The sequence below is a fragment of the Enhydra lutris genome, unplaced genomic scaffold (genome assembly GCF_002288905.1).
Source record: "Enhydra lutris kenyoni isolate GAN:26980312 unplaced genomic scaffold, ASM228890v2 scaffoldscaffold28, whole genome shotgun sequence".
NCBI lineage: Eukaryota > Metazoa > Chordata > Mammalia > Carnivora > Mustelidae > Enhydra > Enhydra lutris.
Window position 1 is genome coordinate 6,427,772 of NW_019154112.1, and position 21,621 is coordinate 6,449,392.

Below are 21,621 nucleotides of genomic sequence, written 5' to 3' on the forward strand. Positions count from 1 at the left end.
CAGATAAAGGGCTAGTATCCAAAATCTATAAAGAGCTTAGCAAACTCAACACCCAAAGAACAAATAATCCAATCAAGAAATGGGCAGAGGACATGAACAGACATTTCTGCAAAGAAGACATCCAGATGGCCAACAGACACGTGAAAAAATGCTCCAGATCGCTCGGCATCAGGGAAATACAATTCAAAACCACAATGAGATACCACTTCACGCCAGTCAGAATGGCTAAAATTAACAAGTCAGGAAATGACAGATGCTGGCAAGGATGGGGAGAAAGGGGAACGCTCCTCCACTGTTGGTGGGAATGCAAGCTGGTGCAACCACTCTGGAAAACAGCATGGAGGTTCCTCAAAAAGTTGAAAATAGAGCTACCCTATGAGCCAGTTTCATTTTTTAATAATCTCTGCACCCAGTCTGGTCTCGAACTTACAACCCCAAGATCAAAAGTTGCATGCTCCACTGACTGAGCCAGATGGACACCCCTGGATGCTATTGAATTTATAAAAATTGAGGGCCACCTAATAAAGTTGAAGTTTTTTCTTACATGTTTCAGATAACTGCATCACAGAATGCTCTTAAACTTTTGTAAAGCCTTTTTCGAGAATATATATGTGCCAGGCATGATGATGCTGAGTCCTGTGTGATACAGTGGTGAATAAAGCAGAAGACACTAACTGCCCTCAAGGTGCTTATGATGAGTAGGAAAGGCAGACATTATTAACATCCAGTATTTAAGCTTGACTATGGGCTAGGCCCTTTTGCTAAAACTACTACAAAAGTTACCCCATTTAATCTTAACAACCATTCTCCTTATTAATATATACCTTATTCTCATTTTATATGTGAGGCTGAGAGAATTTAATTAAGTTTCTCAAGATTATACTCTACTCAGTGGCAGAACTGAAATTAAAACCAGATAGTCTAATACCAAAGCCCAGCCTTTATTTAACCACTCTGCTGGGTGGTAAATGAAGATATAGTAATAAATTGTGATCACTGGGGTAGGGTACTGATTAATCTTAGCCTGCCTTTCTCTAAATAGATACAGGAGTCAGAGATAAAAAATATGTACTTTATTACTGTAAAGCTGGCATGGAGAATGGCTTGGACAGGCAGTTCAAATGGGCTGCTTATTTCTTCGTCACTGAATTGAACTTGCACATTTGGTCATGGGCAGTTCAGCTAGAAACCTGATAACATTTGTTGCTCCAGGATGTCCCAAAGGGTTTACCAGTGGAGGAGGGGGAACATGCAGGTAGGCAGGCAAACTGAGGTGAAGAGTTGAGGAAGATGCGTCACATGGCAATGGCCATTTTCTGTCTCACTTGAGCCATTGCAGGGTGTAGAGAAGAGTATATATTTACCTGGTACTTTCAAGAGGGAAGAAGTAATTATTTTATGGGTTTGTAGGAAAAGGAGGGGGAGAGAGGTGAACTCCCCCTCTATGTAGGATAAGAAAGGAAATGAGGAGTGTGTTGTGACAGAATGACTGAGACCTGTTGATAATCCAAGGGGGGATGGCAATTTAAGCCAGAGCTTGAAGGATAAGTATTCTGCTGCTGGGTGGAGTGGACATGGGAGAGAAGAGCAGCTCAGGAACCAGAAACAGCCCATCAAAGAATTCAAGAAACTGAAAGGAGCCAGCATGTTCAAAACATAGTGGCTGAGGGGAAGGAAGGAATAGCACAGGAGCAGGATGGAGTGGTCACTGGTGGTCAGATCACCTGAACCTTGTAGGCTATGATAGGAAATTTGCATTTTATTGTATATGCCAAGGAAATTCCTTGAAGGATTTGAAGAAGTGGGTGTTGTTCTCTAATTTATATTTTTAAAAGATTGAATTGGATGCTTATGGAGAGTATGTAGGAAGGGAACAAAACAGGGAGACTAGTAGAAGAAGGCAGGCTGGTGATGAGGATGATTTGGACTAGTATGGTAGCAGTGAAATGAAGAGAAGTTGAATTAGAGATGTATTTTGGAGAAGGAAATGACAACACTTGCTGATAGATTTGGATGGGGGCCAGGAGGCTGGAGGAAATCAAGGATAATCAAATGTTTAGCTCGAGCAATTGGATGGAAGTCCATTTATTGAGACATAGGAAACAGGGAGAAGAATAGTTCCAGGTGTTTTGAATTTGTTAAGTTTTAAGGTGCTTATGTGGTTTTCATGTGGAGATGTTAGGTAAGCAGTCAGACTCAAATAGAGAGATTTCAGTGAGAGATATAGATTTGTAAGTTTTCAATATAAGACGGCATTTAATTTAAAGTCTTGGGTATAGATGAGATCATCTAGAATGTGGGAGAGAGAATAGGGTCCAGTGTCATGCTCTGAGGAACTAACAGAGAGTTCCAGGTAGAGGGACCACAGGCAGTGGAATCAGAGAGGGAGCTACCATAGAGGTCACAGAAAAACAGTAGAAATTAACAAGTCAGGAAACGACAGGTGTTGGTGAGGATGCAGAGAAAGGGGAACCCTCCTACACGGTTGGTGAGAACGCAAGCTGGTGGAGCCATTCTGGAAAACAGTATGGAAGTTCCTCAAAAAAGCTGAAAATACAGCTGCCCTATGGCCCAGCAATCGCAGTATTGGGTATTTACCATAAATATACAAATGTAGTGATCCAAAGGGGCACGTGCACCGGAATGTTTATAGCAGCAATGTCTACAATAGCCAAACTATGGAAAGAACCTAGATGTCCATCAACGGATGAATGGATAAAGAAGATGTGATACACACACACACACACACACACACAATGGAATACTATGTAGCCATCAAAAAACTGAAATCTTGTAATTTGCAATGATGTGGATGGAACTAGAGGGTATTATGCTAAGCAAATTAAGTCAGTCAGAGAAAGACAATTATCATATGATCTCTCTGATATGAGGAATTTGAGAAGCAGGGTGGGAGTTTGTAGGGGGAAGGGAGGGGAAAATGAAATGATAGGACTGGGGAAGGAGATAAACCATAAGAGAGTCTTAATCTCAGGAAATAAACTGAGGGCTGCTGGGGTAGGGGGGAGAGATAGGGTGGCTGGGTTATGGACATGGGGGAGGGTATGTGCTATGGTGAGTACTGGAAGACTGATGAATCATAGACCTGTATCCCTGAAATAAATAAATTATATGTTAATTAAAAAAAAAAAAAGAATGTGCTGATATGGACTCCAGAATGGAGAGTGTTTCGAGAAAGGGGAAATGGATCAACTGGATCCTGGATCAACTGGTGATCCAGGAACATGGCCAATGAATTTGGTAACAGGTCATTAATGACCTGAAAAGAGTAGATTCAGTGTAATGGATTGAGGAAAGAATGGGACCTGAGGAAATGAGTCAAACCTTAAGATACATATGAATTACTTGGAGGTCTTGTCAAAATGTAGATAATACTTTAAAGCCTGAGATTCTGCATTTCTTTTTTTTTTTCCCTTTTATCATATAGTTTATTTTAGTTTTATTTTTTAATAAACTTATAATGTATTACTAGCCCCAGGGGTACAGGTCTCTGGAGATTCTGCATTTCTAAAGAGCTCCCCCATAATACTGATGCTGTTGGTCCGTGGAAGAGCAGTGGCATAGATTAGTGGTTCTCAGATGTCACCCTTTGTTAGAGTTATGTGGTGGGCTTGATAAAATACAGATTACTGGACCCCCTTCAGTGTCCAATTCAGTGGGTCTGGGAGATGGACCTGAGAATTTGCATTTCTTATAAATCCCAGGTGATACAAATGCTGCTGGTCTAGGAACCACACTGTTGAGAACCAATGGGGAATTCTAACTCTGAGAGCATTCAAGGGAAATTTTTTGTTTTTCGAGGATGGGCATATTTAAACTCATATTTATGTGATGAGAATGACCCAGAAGATAGGGAGAAACTCAGAAGGGAGAGAGAGGAAGGGAATGAAGGTGTGAGGTCCTTGAAGGGATGACGGAGGTGCCTCCAGAGCATGTATTGAGGTTTTGGATTTTCATAAGAAAGGGCATGTGTACTTTGTTACAGCAAGAGAGGAAGAAGAGAAGATAGGTTCAAGTATAGATGGGTTTATAGATTTACCTGTAGGCAGATGGAGCTTCCTTTTGTTGGTTTCTGTTTTCTTGATGAAGGCCGGGGCAACTTTTGAAGGAAGAGGGTGAATTTGAGGTTTGAGGAGAGAGACAGTGTCAAATGATGACTTTGAGTAAGAAAGTGCACTTCCTTGAAAAAAAGTGGCAGTTTTGAGAGCCTTATTTGAGGTTAAGGTCAGAAATTAAGAATGAAACCAGTCTATATGATTGTACATTCTTTTTTTTTTTTTTTTCAACCACAATTGGTTCTTGGATTCAGACAAGGAGAATTAAATAGTTAAGATCACCCAAAGTTAGACTTTATCCAGGTGAGTGTAGGAGACAGAGAGAAGGAGCAAAAGGGAGCATGTAGTCTAAGCCAGGCAAGAAGGGAAATGAAGATGGGAGAGGGCTTGAAGGATAGAATCAGCCAACGATGATTAGGTCCATAAACCACTGTAGTCAGGATATAAGTAAACAAGAAGTAAACTAAAAGGCATAGAAGGTTTGTGATAGAAAATGGGTGCTGGCATTCAAAACAGTGTAGGCAGGGCAGCTTTTGGTGGTGATAGAGGTCCAGGGCGTGACCATGGAGGAGGCTGGATGAGGTGGAGTTTCCTGGAGAGGTCAGGAAACAGAGAGGCCAGGATGTTGGATGTGTCCTCCACCTGGATGTTGAAGCTGCCAAGAATGATGACAGAAGTTGGGAGTGGAGAGAGACTTTGAGATAGGAACTAACTTTCAGTGAATAATGGAAAATTCCGGGTCAGTGGATTACAGCAACAGAGAGGTAGCAATTGCTGCGAGCGGGGGCTTTTGTAAAGCAAACGGAGAATCAGAGTCTGGAAGTAGGAATGGTTGGTGAGGAGGACATCTGCCCCACCTGCTAGCCGTGAGGTACATGGGATATGAGAGAGAATCCCCTCCAAGGGCAGGGCTGTAAGAGTAGTGTCTTCAAGGTAGAGCCTAGTTTCAATTAAAGAGATGGAGGGGAAAAAAAAATAAAGAGATGGAGGGGAGGCTCAGAAAGGAGGTTGAAGATTTATAGGAGTTGGTAACAAATTGGGAGTTGAAGGGCAAGGACTTAGTCTAGGGATTTGGGAGGAAAGTGGGGGGAACTTCTGGAACAAGTACAGAGTCACATGGGAAAAAGTTTGGTCCCAATAGATGATCCGGAGGTCTTGGATACCTATTAGAGACTGAGAGAAACAGGAGGATGAGGCATCATCGGATTAGCCCAGGCTCTAAAAATAATTAAAATACACATCAAGTTTCTTGCTATAGTTGTCCTACATGACCTAGCCTCTGCCGGTACCTCTGACCTCAATCTTTTCTCCTCTCCCCTTGCTCCACCTACACAGGCCATCTTTACGCCCTCCAGCATGCCATATTTTGTCTACCTCTGTGTCTTCTTTCCTTTGTTTGCACTTGCTCTTCTGAGAGGCAGCATGGCAAGTGGTTAGTAGCATGAGCTGTGGATCCAGATTCCCTCCTGCCACTTTCTAGCTTTGTGATCATGGGCAAGTTATTTAGCATCTCTGTGCTTCAGTTTCCTCATTTCTGAGTGGCAGAATGATAATAGCAGTTACTTCATAGCAGTGTTAGGGATTAAAACTTATTTTAATTTTAGTTTTAACAAAAATTAACGTTAAGGGCCTGGAACAGTAATGGTATGCAATAAAGACTCAATAAATGTTAATAACACTACTTTTTTCCGGGCACCTGAGTGGCTCAGTCATTAAGCATCTGTCTTCACCTCAGGTCTTGATCCCGGGGTCCTGGGATCAAGCCCTGCATCAGGCTCCCTGCTCAGAAGGAACCCTGCTTCTCCCTCTCCCACTCCCCCTGCTGGTGTTCCCTCTTTCACTGTGTGTCTCTCTCTGTCAAATAAATAAATAAAATGTTTAAAAATAATAAGTAAACAAAAAATAATACAACTTTTTTCTTCTCTGTAGCTCTTTTTCCATATACCTTTACATGGTTGCTACTTTCTCATCATTCAGTTATCTCAGCTTGAACCTACTTGCTCAGACATCCCAGTTAAAGTAGCAAAACTCCACTGGCTTTCTGTCATTTGTCCCATTATTCTGTTTTATTTAGTCATAGCCTTCATCACTATTTGAAATTACTGGATTATTCTGCTGATCCCCTCTCCCCCATCCCTTGAGGGCAGGGATTTGCTGATTTGTCCTTCTTATATCTCAGCTTCTAAAGAGTGGCAGATACTTTGTAGGTGCTCAAGAAATTTTTCTGCCAACTCATTGTCCTGAAATCATTCCAAGCCCTCCACTCAGATCAGGCAGCATTTGGTGGCAAAGTGCCAGTGAGGCACAGAGGACAGAATCCAGCTCTTTGTAGATCAGTCTTTTGGCTCCTGTAGATCAAGAGGCTGCTTGTTTTTGTGCTAATTGGGACACAGCTACATCCATTTTCAAATTTATTGTCTGGCTATAACCACAGAGTTGAGTAGTTGTGACAAAGATCCTAAGCCTCACAAAGTCTGAACTATTTTTTCTCTGGCCCTTCAGGAAAAAATTTTCTGATCCCTGATTTAGATGCATAGAAAAAAAAAAATGAGAAGGAAACATCAAAAATAAAAGAAGGTTACTTTGGATAGTGGGATTATAGCTCATTTTAGTTTTTATGTTTATATTTTGTATTTTGTTATAGATCCACTTAATTCGGAAATGAAATAGCCTTCCTTATAAGTACTAATTTTGAAGTGTTTAGAAGCACATTCAATAATGAAATCTTTGTGTTTTTTTCCTTAGTGCTGCTTTTGACACAAAAACCGGGTTACGTGTGGCAGTGAAGAAGCTCTCCAGACCATTTCAGTCCATTATTCATGCCAAAAGGACCTACAGAGAACTGCGGTTACTTAAACATATGAAACATGAAAATGTAAGTTACTCATGCAAGGAGTAAATGCTGTTCTTGAATGGACTGGAAAAAATTGTGTTTTAATTACTACAGATGGGCATACATGAGAATGCATCAGACTTTGGACCATCCTCCTGGTACCAGAGTGTTTGTGGTCGCTGTGTTACACCTGGTAGCCCCCCAAAGCCTTGGGAGTCAATGGGTACATCTTCCTAGAGTTCAAGTGTTACTTGGACAGTTTCAGAGGGAAAGCATTAACTGGCTTTTTTTTTTTAAATAAAAAGATATTTAAGAGAAAATATTACAAATTTTGCATTCTTTACCGAGTTTACTTAAGGCTGTAGTGTCCGAATATGGGAGGCCGAGGCTATTTTGTATTATGGGATATTTCAGTGGGAAGTTTGAGGCAGCATGCCTTACGTTCACTGAATGTCTTATCAAAGGTGACTATTAATTTATGGATAATTTAATATTATAATTTTCCTTTTTAATCTTTTTCAAGACAGCTTTTCCAGATTCAGGTATTTTAATAATGTGACAAACACACTGTTTAAGTTAAACATAACTTTTTCTTTCCTGTCAATTTGGAAATTTGAGAGCAATGCTGACCTGCAAAGGAGTGCTTCAAAATCCTAATACAGTAAATAAAAGGTTGCGACTGGACTATTAGCTAAAAATGGAAAATAATTAATGGAGGATACTTATTTTCCTAAATTTTAAAATCAAGTTAAAGGGAATGTATGTGATTGCCATATGAAAGGAACTGTAAAACTTGTAGCATTGTGGAAACAATGGCCATAGAGATTTGACCGTATTGATCATTACTGTGTAGAAAAAAATTCAAAATGTATAAATTTATTATTTGGCTGTTCAGACCTTTTTTGTTTTAATAATTGGACTTTAAAATTTTTTTTTTAAATTACAGATCTGTGATACTTTATTAATATATACTTGTTTCACAGGATACAAATTTTTTCTAAATTGGGAGCATTGAGACTTGAATTTGGAGTTGGATTACCAATGCTCTTACAGTCACAGCTATAGCTTATTTATTTTTATGGTTTATTTTAATTGCATACTATTGAGCAAATTCTGTTTTCCCAGGTAGCCTCTATTCCTAGGTATAAATTTTTTGAGCATCCATGTGCAAAGCTGTGTTTTTAAAAAGTTCAGTGCAGTGCTGCAGCCTTCCTAATCAGTGACATGTTTACAAGAAGTTGAGATATATGGAAAAAGCTACCAGGAGATGCTTTATTCCAAGGTCTGCATATAATCAAGGTAGCCTGGCAGCCTAACTGATGCATTTACATTTAATTTTTAACACAGTTGAGTGTGTATGCTGTTTTTCATTACACATTAATAAATGTGACAAAGACATTATCATATCTTTTTAAATAAAGAAAACTTTGAAAATAGAACACAAACGAAACATTTATGGAACCCCAAAGCACTTTGAGGAGGCTCTGGGATCCCACTGATGTTGCCAGTGCTCATTTATGAGCATCTGGTTTAGATTACTAGCACTACACCTCATTGTTTTGCTTCTCTTCGTAGACCATTTAAGCCAGTGTTTAGGGCAAAGATTATTTTGGGTTATCTGAATCCATGCCTTAGTTTTTCTAGTAATCATAAGAAATAAGCTTATTTAGTTTATTATGCTAATTGTCTGTAATGAGATACTTCAAAATGTGTCTTAGACAGTATTAGACTGGTTACATTTGTAGAAATGAAGAGGCCACAATGATGGGATACGATTGTTCTAATTTAGGAAGTGCTACAAGAATCCTGATGGGATGCCTTGGGGTGCATAGTCCGTTGAGTGTCTGATTTTCAGTTTCCGTTCAGGTTGTTATCTTGGGGTCATGGGCCCCAGCCCTGTGTTGGGGTTGGTGCTCTGCTTAGGACTGTCTCTTTCTCTGGTCTTCCCTGTTGCATTCTCTCTTTCTCTCTCTCTCTAAAATGAATGGATAAATCTTAAAAAGGAGAGGGAGGGCTGATAGTATAGGAACACAGGATTTTAATTTATGTACGTTGTTTCATAAGCAGTTTGCTTAATAGCAGCTGGGCTTTTCATGTTAACATGTTTAGATTTTAGCAGTATCAATGGAGAGGGTCATCTGTACTTAAATATTGGTGATTTGGTTTTGAACAAAAAAAGGCATATGGCTGAATGTTTTATTGTTCTCTATTCTGTTAGGGGCTAACAGACTTTGACTCAATATAGGAAAATTCCTAAATGGCAGCCTATTCCACAAACACTTGTTAGAAGCTCAAATTGTAAAAGTAGTTTTACGCAGGGAAGAGCCAAAACCTCCAAATAAATTTGAGGATTTTAAGAGGAGTTCCTCTTAAATAATTGAGGATTTTAAGAGGAGTTCCTCTCCTTCATCTTCCTCTTTCTCTTCCTCTTTCTTTTTAAAAAATGACTCTTTTGGGGGTGCCCAGGTGGTTCCAGTCTGTTAAGCATTTGTCTTCAGCTGAGGTCATGATTCCAGGGTCCTGGGATCGAGCCCCACATCAGGCTCCATGCTCAGCGGGGAGCCTGCTTCTCCCTCTCCCTCCCCCGACTTGTGCACATGTGCTCTCTCTCTCTTTCTCTCAAATAAATAAATAAAATTGTAAAACAAAACAAAACAAAACAAAAAACAAAAAAAACCCTTTTGGGTTGTACCTGGTTGGCTCAGTCAGTAGATCATGGGACTCTTGATCTCAGGGTTGTAAGTTTGAGCCCCACGTTGGGTGTAGAGATTACTTAAAAATAAAATCTTTTAAATGAATGAATGAGTGAATGAATGAATGACTCTTTTGGGCCCCTGTATAATTTTTAACCAGCCACTAGGCCTCCAGAAACAGCAGCAGCTTAAGACTCTTGACAATACTAAGTATTGGTAACAAATATAATTTCTAGATGCCAAGTGCACAGGTGATCTTTTACACAGAAATGCCTGACTCAGAATCAGTGGTTCATCTTATTTCTTTTATTAGTGATAACGAATGACAGATACATGCTTACCATATGGGTAGTAGGAGCTAGGGCTATGTCCTCTGTGCCTGTAAGAGTTACTCTCTGAACAGAGTTAGCTGGTGCATTCCTGATTGGACTTGTGACCTTGATCTCATTAACACCTGCTCTAAGGAAAAATGAAAGGGAAGCATCCTGCCAGTTGCATCTTTTTGGTTTCTGAATAGGTACTACAAAGACTGCCTGGTGTTAAGGACCTGGAAATCTGTGCGTTTTGAGATTTAAAAATATCCAAGGAATCCTTTAATAAATTTTATTTGGGAGCCTTAGATGTAACACTGCCATGATAGGCCAAGTCATTGTCTTGGTGCACTTGCGTTAAATACATTAGATATTGTCTTCGGTGACTGAGTTAAGGTGGGTTTTTTTCTTGAGTATGTGCCAAGTTAGTAAAAATGTGTGTTAACTTTTGTCTGTCAGCTTTTGGACCATTGTAGGACAGTCATCAGAGACATTTGCTGATTATTTCTATTATAAATGTCTTTTCTGAATAATTGATTCCTGAGTTACTTTTGGGTGTCTGAAAACATATAATGGCAAAAGGAATAAAGAAATAGGCTAAAATTAACTTGATTTAAAAGGAAATTTCCATTTAAAAAATAGAAATGAATAGTTTATGGAATATTCCTAAAAGTTCCCAGAACTATTCTACTGCTGGGAAACTTATTAATGGAGAAGGGATATTAGTAAAAGCCCACAAAAAATTAAAAATACTTTGATGTAATATGAGTAGTTTTAATCTCATAAAACAGGTCCTTTTTAGGAAATTAAATTTGATAGGCTGTTTACTAACGTGCTTGCTCTATTATGTTTTCCAGATTAGTCTATTGTGCTTCTGACAGTCATGCTTCTTAGTCATTTGAATAATTTAGCTTAGTTTTGTGTCTCAAATTTTGTACTGGAAGTAGCTGCTTCAAATTATTTCTGTGATTTGTATTTTGTAATTCTTTATAAGGACTGTGATCACCACTTACTTTGGTAATCAACAGAGGGTCAGGCCTTTGGACTAGGCACCTTGAGTTACATTGTTGACTTAATCTTCCCCACAATGCAGTAAAAATGAGCACCCCCCTCTCTTCCATATGAGGAAGTGAAGCTCGGAGAAGATACCCGTTTTTCATTTATTTAACAAATACTAATTAAAGTACTGTGTGCCAGGCACTATTCCAAGAGCTGGGATTATTGGATTGAAGAAGACATAAATTCATGGATCCAGGAAATCACAAACTGACTGTGGAGTTCCGACTTAAAGCTGTTGGATTCCAAAATGCTTGTGTTTTCAAATTGAAGTTGGAGCTGTTATTTGAAAATGATTTGGACTTATTTTTAAGTTTTACTTTATTTTGTCTTTGAGGTACCTCTTGCATGAAAAATCCTATGTAAATTGATTTCTGGTGATTTACTTTAATCTGAGGATTTTCACAATCACCACTAAACTAATGTAAAACAATGTGAATTGTTTTAAACTTTTCCTATTGCACTGGGGAGATGAGGCATCTCACATAACAAGAATCAATGTTTAGAAAATATTGGAACAGTTGAATAAAATTGGCTTCTAGATCTCAGTTACCTAAAGTACAAGTGAGGATGGGGAGAGTAATCAGAAGATCAGAGGTCTTAAGCCAGCAGTCTATCAAACTCAGGGAGAACGATTATGGTTTAGATGGGGAAGGTAAAAGAAAATGATTTGACTTAAATTTAAAGCACCATTCAGAGCTGTCATAAGGTCAGGGATACACTGTTGGTGAGAATGTATGCTGATCCTTAAATATATTGGTGTCCTTTGATGCTATAATTCTATTTCTTGAAACTTATTTTCTGGAAGGATATACAAGATGTGCAAAAATATATATTACACACACATATACATACACATATGCAAATATGTGTACATACACACTTGCAGTGGTCCTTAAAATGTCCAAAGATAGGAAATTGGTTAAATTATGATATATACAAATGGTAGAGCATGAAAACTATTTGAAGATATCATTATATAGTAAGTGACAAGGCAGGATATAAACTTATGCAGAGTATAACCCCAACTTTAATTTACATACATCAGAAACATCAAAGGAAATATCTCAAAATGTCAATGATAGTTATAATAGGTAGAGCAATTATAAGTAATTTTGATTTTCTTGTATACAGTTGTCTGGGTAATGATCGTACAGATAACTGTACCTTTCCTTTGGAATAAGATGTAAAGTCTTGAAAAACTATTCTCCTTGACTTCCAAGGCTTTTTTTGGGGGCTTGTTTCCCTTTTGGGTCAGGCTGTATAATTGAAATTGCTTTTAAAAGTCTGATAGTTAGATGAGTGGAGTAACATTCTAATTAAGAGTGTTCTTTTTTATGGTAATGTTTGCAGCATAGGTATATTTTACTTTCAGGACTGTTCGTTTAACTTGCTAGGTTAGAGCAGCATGCTAATGTGGCCCAGTCGTGGGTCTGTTCTTGAAGGCCATTTAGCTTTTGTTTGTTTTGTTTCCAGATATTCTTAATTCTGGTTTTAGGAGTGACTGGGGGTGGTTTGGGAATGGTGGTAGTCTATACGGATTAGTAAGTGTAAGTCCATGATCAGAAAAACTGCTCAAAAACCATGGATTACTGAGTATTAAGTAGTTTTTGCTTCATCCTTGTACAAAGATGGCCTTTTCTTTTTTTCATTTTTAAATAGTCTGATCTAAATACTTGACGATGACTAAGAAAAGTGTCTGAGTATTAAGAATATTATAAGAATAACACCAAGAATATACTAAGAGAATATTTTGGGACTCAAAAAATGTCAGTTTTGGGACGCCTGGGTGGCTCAGTTGGTTAAGCAGCTGCCTTCAGCTCAGGTCATGATCCCGGCGTCCTGGGATCGAGTCCCACATTGGGCTCCTTTCTTGTCAGGGAGCCTGCTTCTCCTTCTGCCTCTGCCTGCCATTCTGTCTGCCTGTGCTCGCTCTCTCTCCCTCTCTCTCTCTGACAAATAAATAAAAAAAAACTAAAAAAAAAAAAAAAAAAAAAAAGTCAGTCTTGAAGACTACATATGGAAAATTTTCATGGAATAATAATATGTTTAAAAAAGAAAAATGAGGGGCACCTGGGTGGCTCAGTGTGTTAAAGCCTCTGCCTTCGGCTCAGGTCATGATCCCAGGGTCTGGGGATTGAGCCCCGCATCGGGCTCTCTGCTCCGTGGGGAGCCTGCTTCCTCCTCTCTCTCTGCCTGCCTCTCCACCTGCTTGTAATCTCTGCCTGTCAAGTAAATAAATAAAATCTTAAAAAAAAAAAAAAAAGAAAAATGATACTATAGTAATAGCAGTTGAAGTGTGACTTTTTTCCTGCTTGTTCATCATTAGAGTATCAGTGTGTGTATAAGTCAAGAGCCCTAAAGCTTTTTGTTTCCTGATAAACTAATGGCTACATGTGAGCAAATTTTAAAGAAATGATGTTTTTAATGGTAAAATATGTTATTCTGGGAGGCGATGCTAATAAAGAAAAGATCAAAAGCATAATTTGGTTAAAAAAAATAAGTTGCAGTTAAGTGTATGATGATGTGATGTCATTGAACTAAGGTAGTGGGATTTGAAATCAGTTCCTATTAAAATGGTTAAGACCTAATGGTATTATGGTTCTATATTTATTTACTGCTTGATTTTTCTATTTTCTTATAGGTGATCGGTCTGCTGGATGTTTTTACACCTGCAAGGTCTCTGGAGGAATTCAATGATGTGTGAGTGAATCTTCTGCCTTTGCCTTCCTCAGCTGGATGATAACGATTAGCAGACCACTTCTCTTTCTGCACCATTTAGCAATATACAGACTTCAAAAGATTCTTTATTCCTACCATCCAACTCCCCTAGGGGAAGGGGATGGATATAGAAATGTGTATCATGTATGGTCTAAATCCTCGTGGGAGGGTCAGCCCCCAACCGCTACGTTACTCAAGGCTCAGCTGTCTATTAGTATTTTCATCATTCCAGGCACGTTGTGAGGATATAGTGGTGAGTCCTTGCAAGACTTTCATGGAAAGGAGCATAGGGAGTTTTGATTATGATTTTTGTTCTCAAATTGCCTGTCCCAGTTTTCAAGGAATACCTTTATACTTTACGTCATTGCATTCACATCAAGCAATGTAACCAGGCCCTGGTTCCATATAAATTCTTCTCTCCCTTTTGTCCCACTTGCATGTGGAAATGGTACTAGACCTGCCTGCTTGCTTGAAGTATTAGATTTCTGTCCTGAGACTGGCGGTGGGCCTCATGTATTGAGAAAGCTGCTGCCCAGTGCTTGTTTTCCCAGTGCTAGCCTGAGGTTATCAGGAATCAGTAGTGGAGGTTTGGGAAAATGAAACAGGAGAGAAGGCTGCTGTGAGAATATTTGTTTAGTAGGTCACCATTGTGGGCAACTGGGCTGAAAACTACCAGGATCTTCTAGGGAGCGATTGGAATACACCTCCGATGGGGAGCATTTATCTCCTGGCCCCTGGCTTGTTGGCAAGGGTTTGTTCCAGGGGGGCATTAATGCCCTCACATGCCCAGATTGCACATGCATGAGTATGAGATTGATTCCGGCAGGTGTTCTTGTGCACGTAGGAGCTATCTACTGTAGCTTCCCCAGTAGCTGAATTAGCCCACCTCCCTCCCATTCCCAATTCACAGATATACTCCACCATAGAGAAAAGGAACACCTTAAATTCAGAGTTATACATTTTGTCCTCTTGTAATTTTTGGCATTCTTACCTGGAAGGAGATGACTGTTGTGAAAATCAACACAGAACTACAGATCATGGCTGCTTCTTTCTTAACCTCGACTCCCCAGTGCTGAACTTAACCACTTTCTCCCCACCCTTATCCTGTGTTCAGTTTCTCCCACCTTTATTTATCCTAGGCTGAGTGCAAGCACCATTTGCTCCTTTCCCAAAGAATAAGCAGGGGGCTATGTTTGAGCTTGTGTGTTCTATCTAATGAAAGGGTCAAAGAAAAAAATGAAAAATATAGAACATGAAATGTAAAAGGAGCAGGAAAAGTAGTGAATTTTTCCCCACCATGTGAGCTTAGTTGAAAGATGATATAGCTAAGAATAGAAGATGAAAGTGAAGAATGTGGTCCAGGTGCGAGAATTTCCACCCACATTTACCTTTATCCTGCTAATGGAAGTTTAAGAAACAAGCAAAGGGCGGGCACCTGGCTGGCTCAGTTGGTTAAGTGTGTGCCTTGGGCTCAGGTTGTGATCCCAAGGGTGCTGGAATTGAGCCCCGTGTTCAGGCTCCCTGCTCAGCTGGGAGGGCTTCTCCTTTTGCCCCTCACCTCTGCTCATGCTCGCTCTTATTCTCTCAAATAAATAAATAAAGTCTTAAAAAAAGAAAAAAAGAAACAAACAAAGGGAAAAATAGGCAATAACTAAAAACCTGCAGCCCTGCTTGGCACTGGAATGTGGAGGCTTCCAAAGAATATTGGATGCTACCCAGGCAAGGGCACATGTGTTTCAAATTGTTGAGCCATGCTGTAAGCTATACTTGGAAAAGAATATTGCAGAATGTTGTGGGTTTTTTTTCCTTTAAAATTCATTTTTATTTTTTTAAAGACAGTATTTTTAGAGCATCTTTAACTTTTTTTTAAAAAAGATTTTATTTATTTATTTGACAGAGAGAGAGAGATAGCTAGAGCAGGAACACAAGCAGGGGGAGTGGGAGAGGGAGAAGCAGGCTTCCCGAGGAGCAGGGAGCCCGATGCGGGGCTCGATCCCAGGACCCTGGGATCGTGACCTGAGCTGAAGGCAGACGCTTAACCATCTGAGCCACCCAGGCTCCCCTAGAGCATCTTTAACTTTATAACAAAATTTAGAGGGAGGTACAGAGATTTCCCAATTATGCCCCTGCCGCACATGTGCATAACTTCTCCCATTGTCAACATCACTCACCAGAATGGTACCCTTTTTCTTTTTTTCTTACCAAGGAGGAACTTATAGTGACACATCATGCTCATCCAAAGCCCATAGCTTACCTTAGGCTTCACTTGTGGTGCTGTAAATCTATGGATTTGGACAAGCACATAGTGATATATTAACATTTAATATTATACAGTGTATCTTCACTGCCCTAAGAATGGTGGGTTTTGATATGCTGCCTAGCTGTGGAAGAAATGCTGAAATAATGTGTTTGTGAATTACTCTGGAAAGTATTTGAATCAAGTCTGAGCTATACCCTAAAATTTTAGGCATCATGAAGATGGGTTTATTATTTAACACATGGTTTGGTGCTTTCCTGACCTGGGAAAATGCTGTATTTTGGCTTAATAAGGCATTATGGAACTGCATTATGAACATGGTTTTTTTTCCATGTGAAAAGATCTTTTTTTTTTTTTTTAAAGATTTTATTTATTTATTTGACAGAGAGAGAGATCACAAGTAGGCAGAGAGTCAGGCAGAGAGAGAGAGAGAGAGAAGCAGGCTCCCCGCTGAGCAAAGAGCCTGATGCGGGGCTTGATCCCAGGACACTGAGATCATGACCTGAGCCGAAGGCAGCGGCTTAATCCACTGAGCCACCCAGGCGCCCCCCATGTGAAAAGATCTTATTTAAGGCTGGTGTCTATTTGAAAGGTGAAGTTTTTTTTTTTTTTTTTTTTTTTTTAAAGACTTTATTTATTTAACAGAGAGAAATCAGAAGTAGGCAGAGAGGCAGGCAGAGAGAAAGGGGGAAGCGGGCTTCCGTGGAGCGGAGAGCCCAATGTGGGGCTCGATCCCAAGACCCTGAGATCATGACCTGAGCCGAAGAGGCTCAAACCACTGAGCCACCCAGGCGCCCCTGAAAGGTGAAGTTTTATCCACTGTTATGCCTTTGGCTCCTTTATCCGTTTGAAGGCCACTGACTACAAGGATACCCACTGAACTGAAGTTGCATTTATTTCTTCATTCATTCAATAAATACTGTTGAGTGGGAATCTGTTCTCTCTACTTGACTATCACTGGGTTCTGGCCATTTGTTTATTTATTTCCAGCTTTATTGAGCTATAATTAACATAAAACATTGTGTAAGTTGAGATCTGATTACTTATAAATAAGAACTGAGTTCATCTCTTGGGAGCAAATCTCAGTACCACTTGTTGAATGCTTGTTGAATGGAGTGTTAGAAAAAGTCTCCAAATAATGGGAAACACTTTCCCCTTGATGAAATCAAAATCTTACTAGGAGAAGGGAGTAGACTCGAGAACATTTTGTAACCGAGTTACTTGGCTGTATGACCTGGACAAGTCACTTTGCTTCTCTGGGCCCCAGTGGTTTTCTAATTAAACCTAGTAGGCAAATAATGAAAATTGGGGTGGTGGACTTCCGAAGTGTTTTGTTCTGTTTTTTAAGATTTTATTTATTTCTTTTAGAGAGAGAGATACAGAGCATGTGAGCAGGGGAAGGGGCAGAGGGAGAGAGAATCTCAAACAGATTCTGCACTGAGTGCAGAGCCTGGAGCCTGATGGGGGGGGCTCAGTCCTACTGCCCCAAGATCATTACCTGAGCCAAAATCAAGAGTGCAATGCTCAACCCACCAAGCCACCCAGGCACCCCTGAAGTGTTTTTAGTACTAGAGAATCTCTGGAAATAGAATGGAAACCCAAGGTTACCTTAGGAAAATATTTCATTGTTTATTTTTCTATGATGTTTGTATCACTGAAAAAAATTCGTGCTTGTCCAGGACAGTGGTAATTTCAGTGTTTTCCAAAATCATTTCAGAATTTGCTTAAGAGGCCAAACGTCTTCACCTATAATTGCAAGGTTTGCAAATTTAAATACCTTTAGGGTCAGACAAATAACATAAATGAGTCAGACAAATAATATAAATGGAAGTGGTAGGATCTGTGGTAAAATAGAGTACTTGTACTTCCTAAAAGCACTCAAACTGACATTAAAACAAAACAAGAGAACAAACAAAAAAACCACTGTTCTGGCCAAAGCAAACACACCGAAGGCTGGAGTGGTTCTACAGTTTTAGAGCAGGCACTAGTTTTGAACATGAACTTTTCATGCTAATTAATAAAATATCTAGTTACTTTTCATGTTTACAGTAACTGAATTATGTGTTATGTGTATTTGCGCCTTTATGTTTCACTTAGCACTTTTCATTTATCATATAATTCTAATTTTTACTGAATTTTTAACTTCTGGTTAATAGACATTCTGCATACTTCACTTGTAAGACTGTACTTTTGAGAAAGGAACGGTAGGTGGTGAGTTTTGTTCATTAGGAATAATGGGCAGGTACTGAATCTAACAGTGTTTGGAAAGTGTGAAACTGTAAGATGAGTATATCGAGTACTTGACTGCCGTATGAGGTGGTTGCACAGATGGCAAAATTTTGTAGAGATATAGCTAGACCTTTTAAATGATTGGAAATCATTTGGGCATTTCTGTTGGCTTCTTAATGGCAGCATTTGGCACGAGGTGGCACATATATGCATGTGCATGCTGCAAATATTTAGCTCCCAATAGAAGTCCCAGAATTTTAAATAGCCAGTCTCAGAACCTAACCCCTAGAGTAAGCTAGCTGCATCTTCGTGCAACCATATCATCTCTTCTTGGTTATAGAGGTTCTCTAACCAAGCTTAGGAGGCTTTGGAGAGTTTTTGGACTTAGGGGGAACTATTTCCTCAAATTTCAGGAAAACTGAATTGTCATGGTAAGTGGAAGGCAGTTTGTCCCTACTGTTTACCGCTTTCTCCATTTTTTTACAACTTTACATTGCACGTTTCTCATACCTGAGTTCCTTACCTCTCCTTAGTTCTTGAAGAAGGAAATGGTAGTGGGTTTATAGACTCTTCTATGATCTAGCAGAAGACCTTACAACAGGGTCAGTCAGCAGCCATGGTTTGAGTGAAAACCACTGAGCAGATTATCACCTAGTTTAGAGTTACGTTTGATAAAAATGAATGTTTAACCAATAAGGGTAGCCTTTTATGTCAGTGTAAAAGCTGTTGGGCATACCGAATAGGTAAAGGGAGTTTCTGGATTTACATTTAACCTGATTTCATTCAGTATTTGAATACCCATCGTATACTAGGCACAGGACTAGTCTCTGGGGAATGTAACAGTAAATAAGATAAACATGATCCCTGATGATAGAGTTGAGATGCCTAATGGAAGAGAAGAAAATTTTATTTTTTTATTTCATTTTTAATATTTATTTATTTACTTTAAAGATTTTTACTTATTTATTTGAGAGAGACAGAGAGAGAGACAGTACAAGCAGGGGGAGAAGCAGGCTTCCCTCTGAGCAGGGAGCCCCATGCGGGACTTGATCCCAGGCCCCTGGGATCATGATCTGAGCTGAAGCCAGACACCTAACTGACTGAGTCACCCAGGCGCCTGAGAGAAGAAAATTATAATCAAAGAAAAGACAGTGTGGGCAGTTCCGAAAGATCCTACATGATTTGTTCCTGTGCAGTCTCTGACCCCATCTATAGTCTTTCCATTCACTCTCTGCATTCCAGCCCCTCTGGCTGCTTTGTTCTCCTTTGAGTATGGACATCCACATTCTCAGTAGGACCTTTGCCCTGGTTTCTAACGTGGGCCTGAACACTCTCCCTGCATCTCTACATGACTAGCTCCTTCATTTCTTTCAGGACCCTCCTCAAAGGTCTCTTCACCAGGAGCCCTTTACCCCTCACCACCATAGCTGCGTCTGCCTCCACTGTCAGTGTCTTTTCCTTATGCCACTTGGTTCTTAGCAGATTTTACCATTCTGTGTTTGTTACTGTGTCTTTCCTCTCTCTGGCTTACACGCTGTAATAGAGTAGGGAGTTTGTTTCCTTCCTTGTTGAATCTTCAGTACTTAGAGATTCCAGATGAGGAAACTGCACTTGAGAGAGATGAACAGAACTCTATAATAACCTACAGAACTGCACACATCTCAAGTCTTTCGGCTCTAAGTCTATTTCTGATCATGTTTGTCTTGATCCAGGGCTATGATTATTATTTGAAGGTCTGCAAATCCTTCTTACTGGGTAAAGACTGTGATCAGTTCTGTGTAAGATGTCAAAACTAAAGTCCTTCCAGTTGCATGTGTTTCCTGTTACTAATAAGGTGAAGCATAAATGTTTGCCTAAAACAGCTAAACGACCAAATCAAGTTTGTAATGTGGTATTAAATGATATCACAATGTGAGAGAAACTTAGTGGAGGAAGAAGGTAAGAACTGTATCTGAAGAAACAGATAAATGTGGATGGGGCATAGAGGTTGGAATTTTTTCCAGACAGTCAAAGAAATGAAGAAACCATGTAAAGTATACAGAAAAAGAGATTTGCATTGAATGGAGAATGTTAGATAAATAACCATTGGTTTTTCTTTTGTAGTTGGAAAAACTATGTAAGTAAATTCTGATTGATTGACTTTTGTGGCAGAGAAGAATTGTTTTCCCAATTTAGCAAATAACTGTTACTTGGAAATAATGCTTTCCTCCATCACTGTGAAAGAAATACCCAGCCTCATTGTTTGGGCCTACAGACATGCTTTCATTCTTTGAAAACAGGCTGAGTGTCCAAGATAGGTAATATAAGAGAATCAGTCTGGGAGAAAGATGAGGAGGTGAAGCTCCTTGTAGATGCCTTCAGTGACTTACATTTGAAAACTGACTAAATTACATATCCTTTGAGAAAGCACCATTGAGTTTTTGTCTGACATGTCAATAAGATGCCTCCTTTTTCTCAGATGAACTGATTTCAAAAGGTGGAGAAGATTCAGGGTCTAATTTAGAGTTTCAGTCCTTCAGTAAATCTTTTCCTCATTAACTCCTTCCTAAGACTGGGTTGGGGCCTTCTCCTGTGTGTTCTCTAGCCCCTTGATGTTCCCTTTTATAGTTCTAATCATGCTCTATTATGATTTTATATTTATATTTGCCTTCCTCTCATCCTTTTCATCATTGGATCCCCAGTGTTCGACAGTTAATATTTGTCAGTGGAGAGACTGAAGAAATAACCTTGTGCTGTCTTGTTTGTAACTGGTTGATGATCTGGTTTTCTTGTAATCTGCTCGGTGCATTCTCTTTTGACTAGCCTTTTTTGTTTTTTATCCTGTCATAGGATATACGGGATATTACTAGACTCAGTATTCTACCATATGGAATCTAAGGGGTCTGGTTTGGTTGATGAGGGCACCTCTCAGTAATCTTTGCTTCCAATGAAGAGAGTAGTTTGTTGTGAAATAAGCTGGCTAAGCTGTCTACTTGGCTGCTAAATGGTGCTTTTACTCCTTATGTTAGAAGCTTCTGGTCTGCTGACCCGCTAAGAGCTTTGGCATGAGTATTTCAGTAAGATGTGTCTTGCTTGGTCTTACTAGTAATTCTCTATGTCTTGGTCTTACTAGTAATTCTGTACATGTTGTCCTGGGTCATTTGTTCTATTCAGTAGTAACTGAGTGCTTGCTATCTACCAGACACCATTCTAGTACAGGGAACAAAAAAAATTTTGTCCTCTTTGAACATTGTACAGATAGATAACAATTAACAATGAGCATACAAAAAATTAGTATATTAGCAGACAATAATGTTGTGGACAAAAAGAAAAGGTAGAGTAGGGAAAGGGGATAGGAGTATGAGGGTAGGGGTTGAGATGCAGTTTTAAATGGGCGGCCAAGGATAGACTTCATTGAGAAGGTGAATTTTGGACAAACATTTGAAGGAGTAGAGGAATTAGACCCATA

At 39.4% G+C, this 21,621-nt stretch overlaps 1 protein-coding gene across 5 annotated transcripts in view; it reads left to right on the plus strand.

Annotated features, from left to right (window-relative positions):
• Positions 1-21,621, plus strand: part of LOC111152183 (mitogen-activated protein kinase 14) — a 77,106-nt gene that overhangs the window by 18,871 nt on the left and 36,614 nt on the right. For all 5 annotated transcript variants that reach the window (XM_022510557.1, XM_022510559.1, XM_022510556.1 and 2 more), the window contains 2 exons: positions 6,819-6,948; positions 13,611-13,669. In XM_022510557.1, the coding sequence (XP_022366265.1) occupies positions 6,819-6,948; positions 13,611-13,669 (189 nt within the window). The remainder of the gene's footprint in view (positions 1-6,818; positions 6,949-13,610; positions 13,670-21,621) is intronic.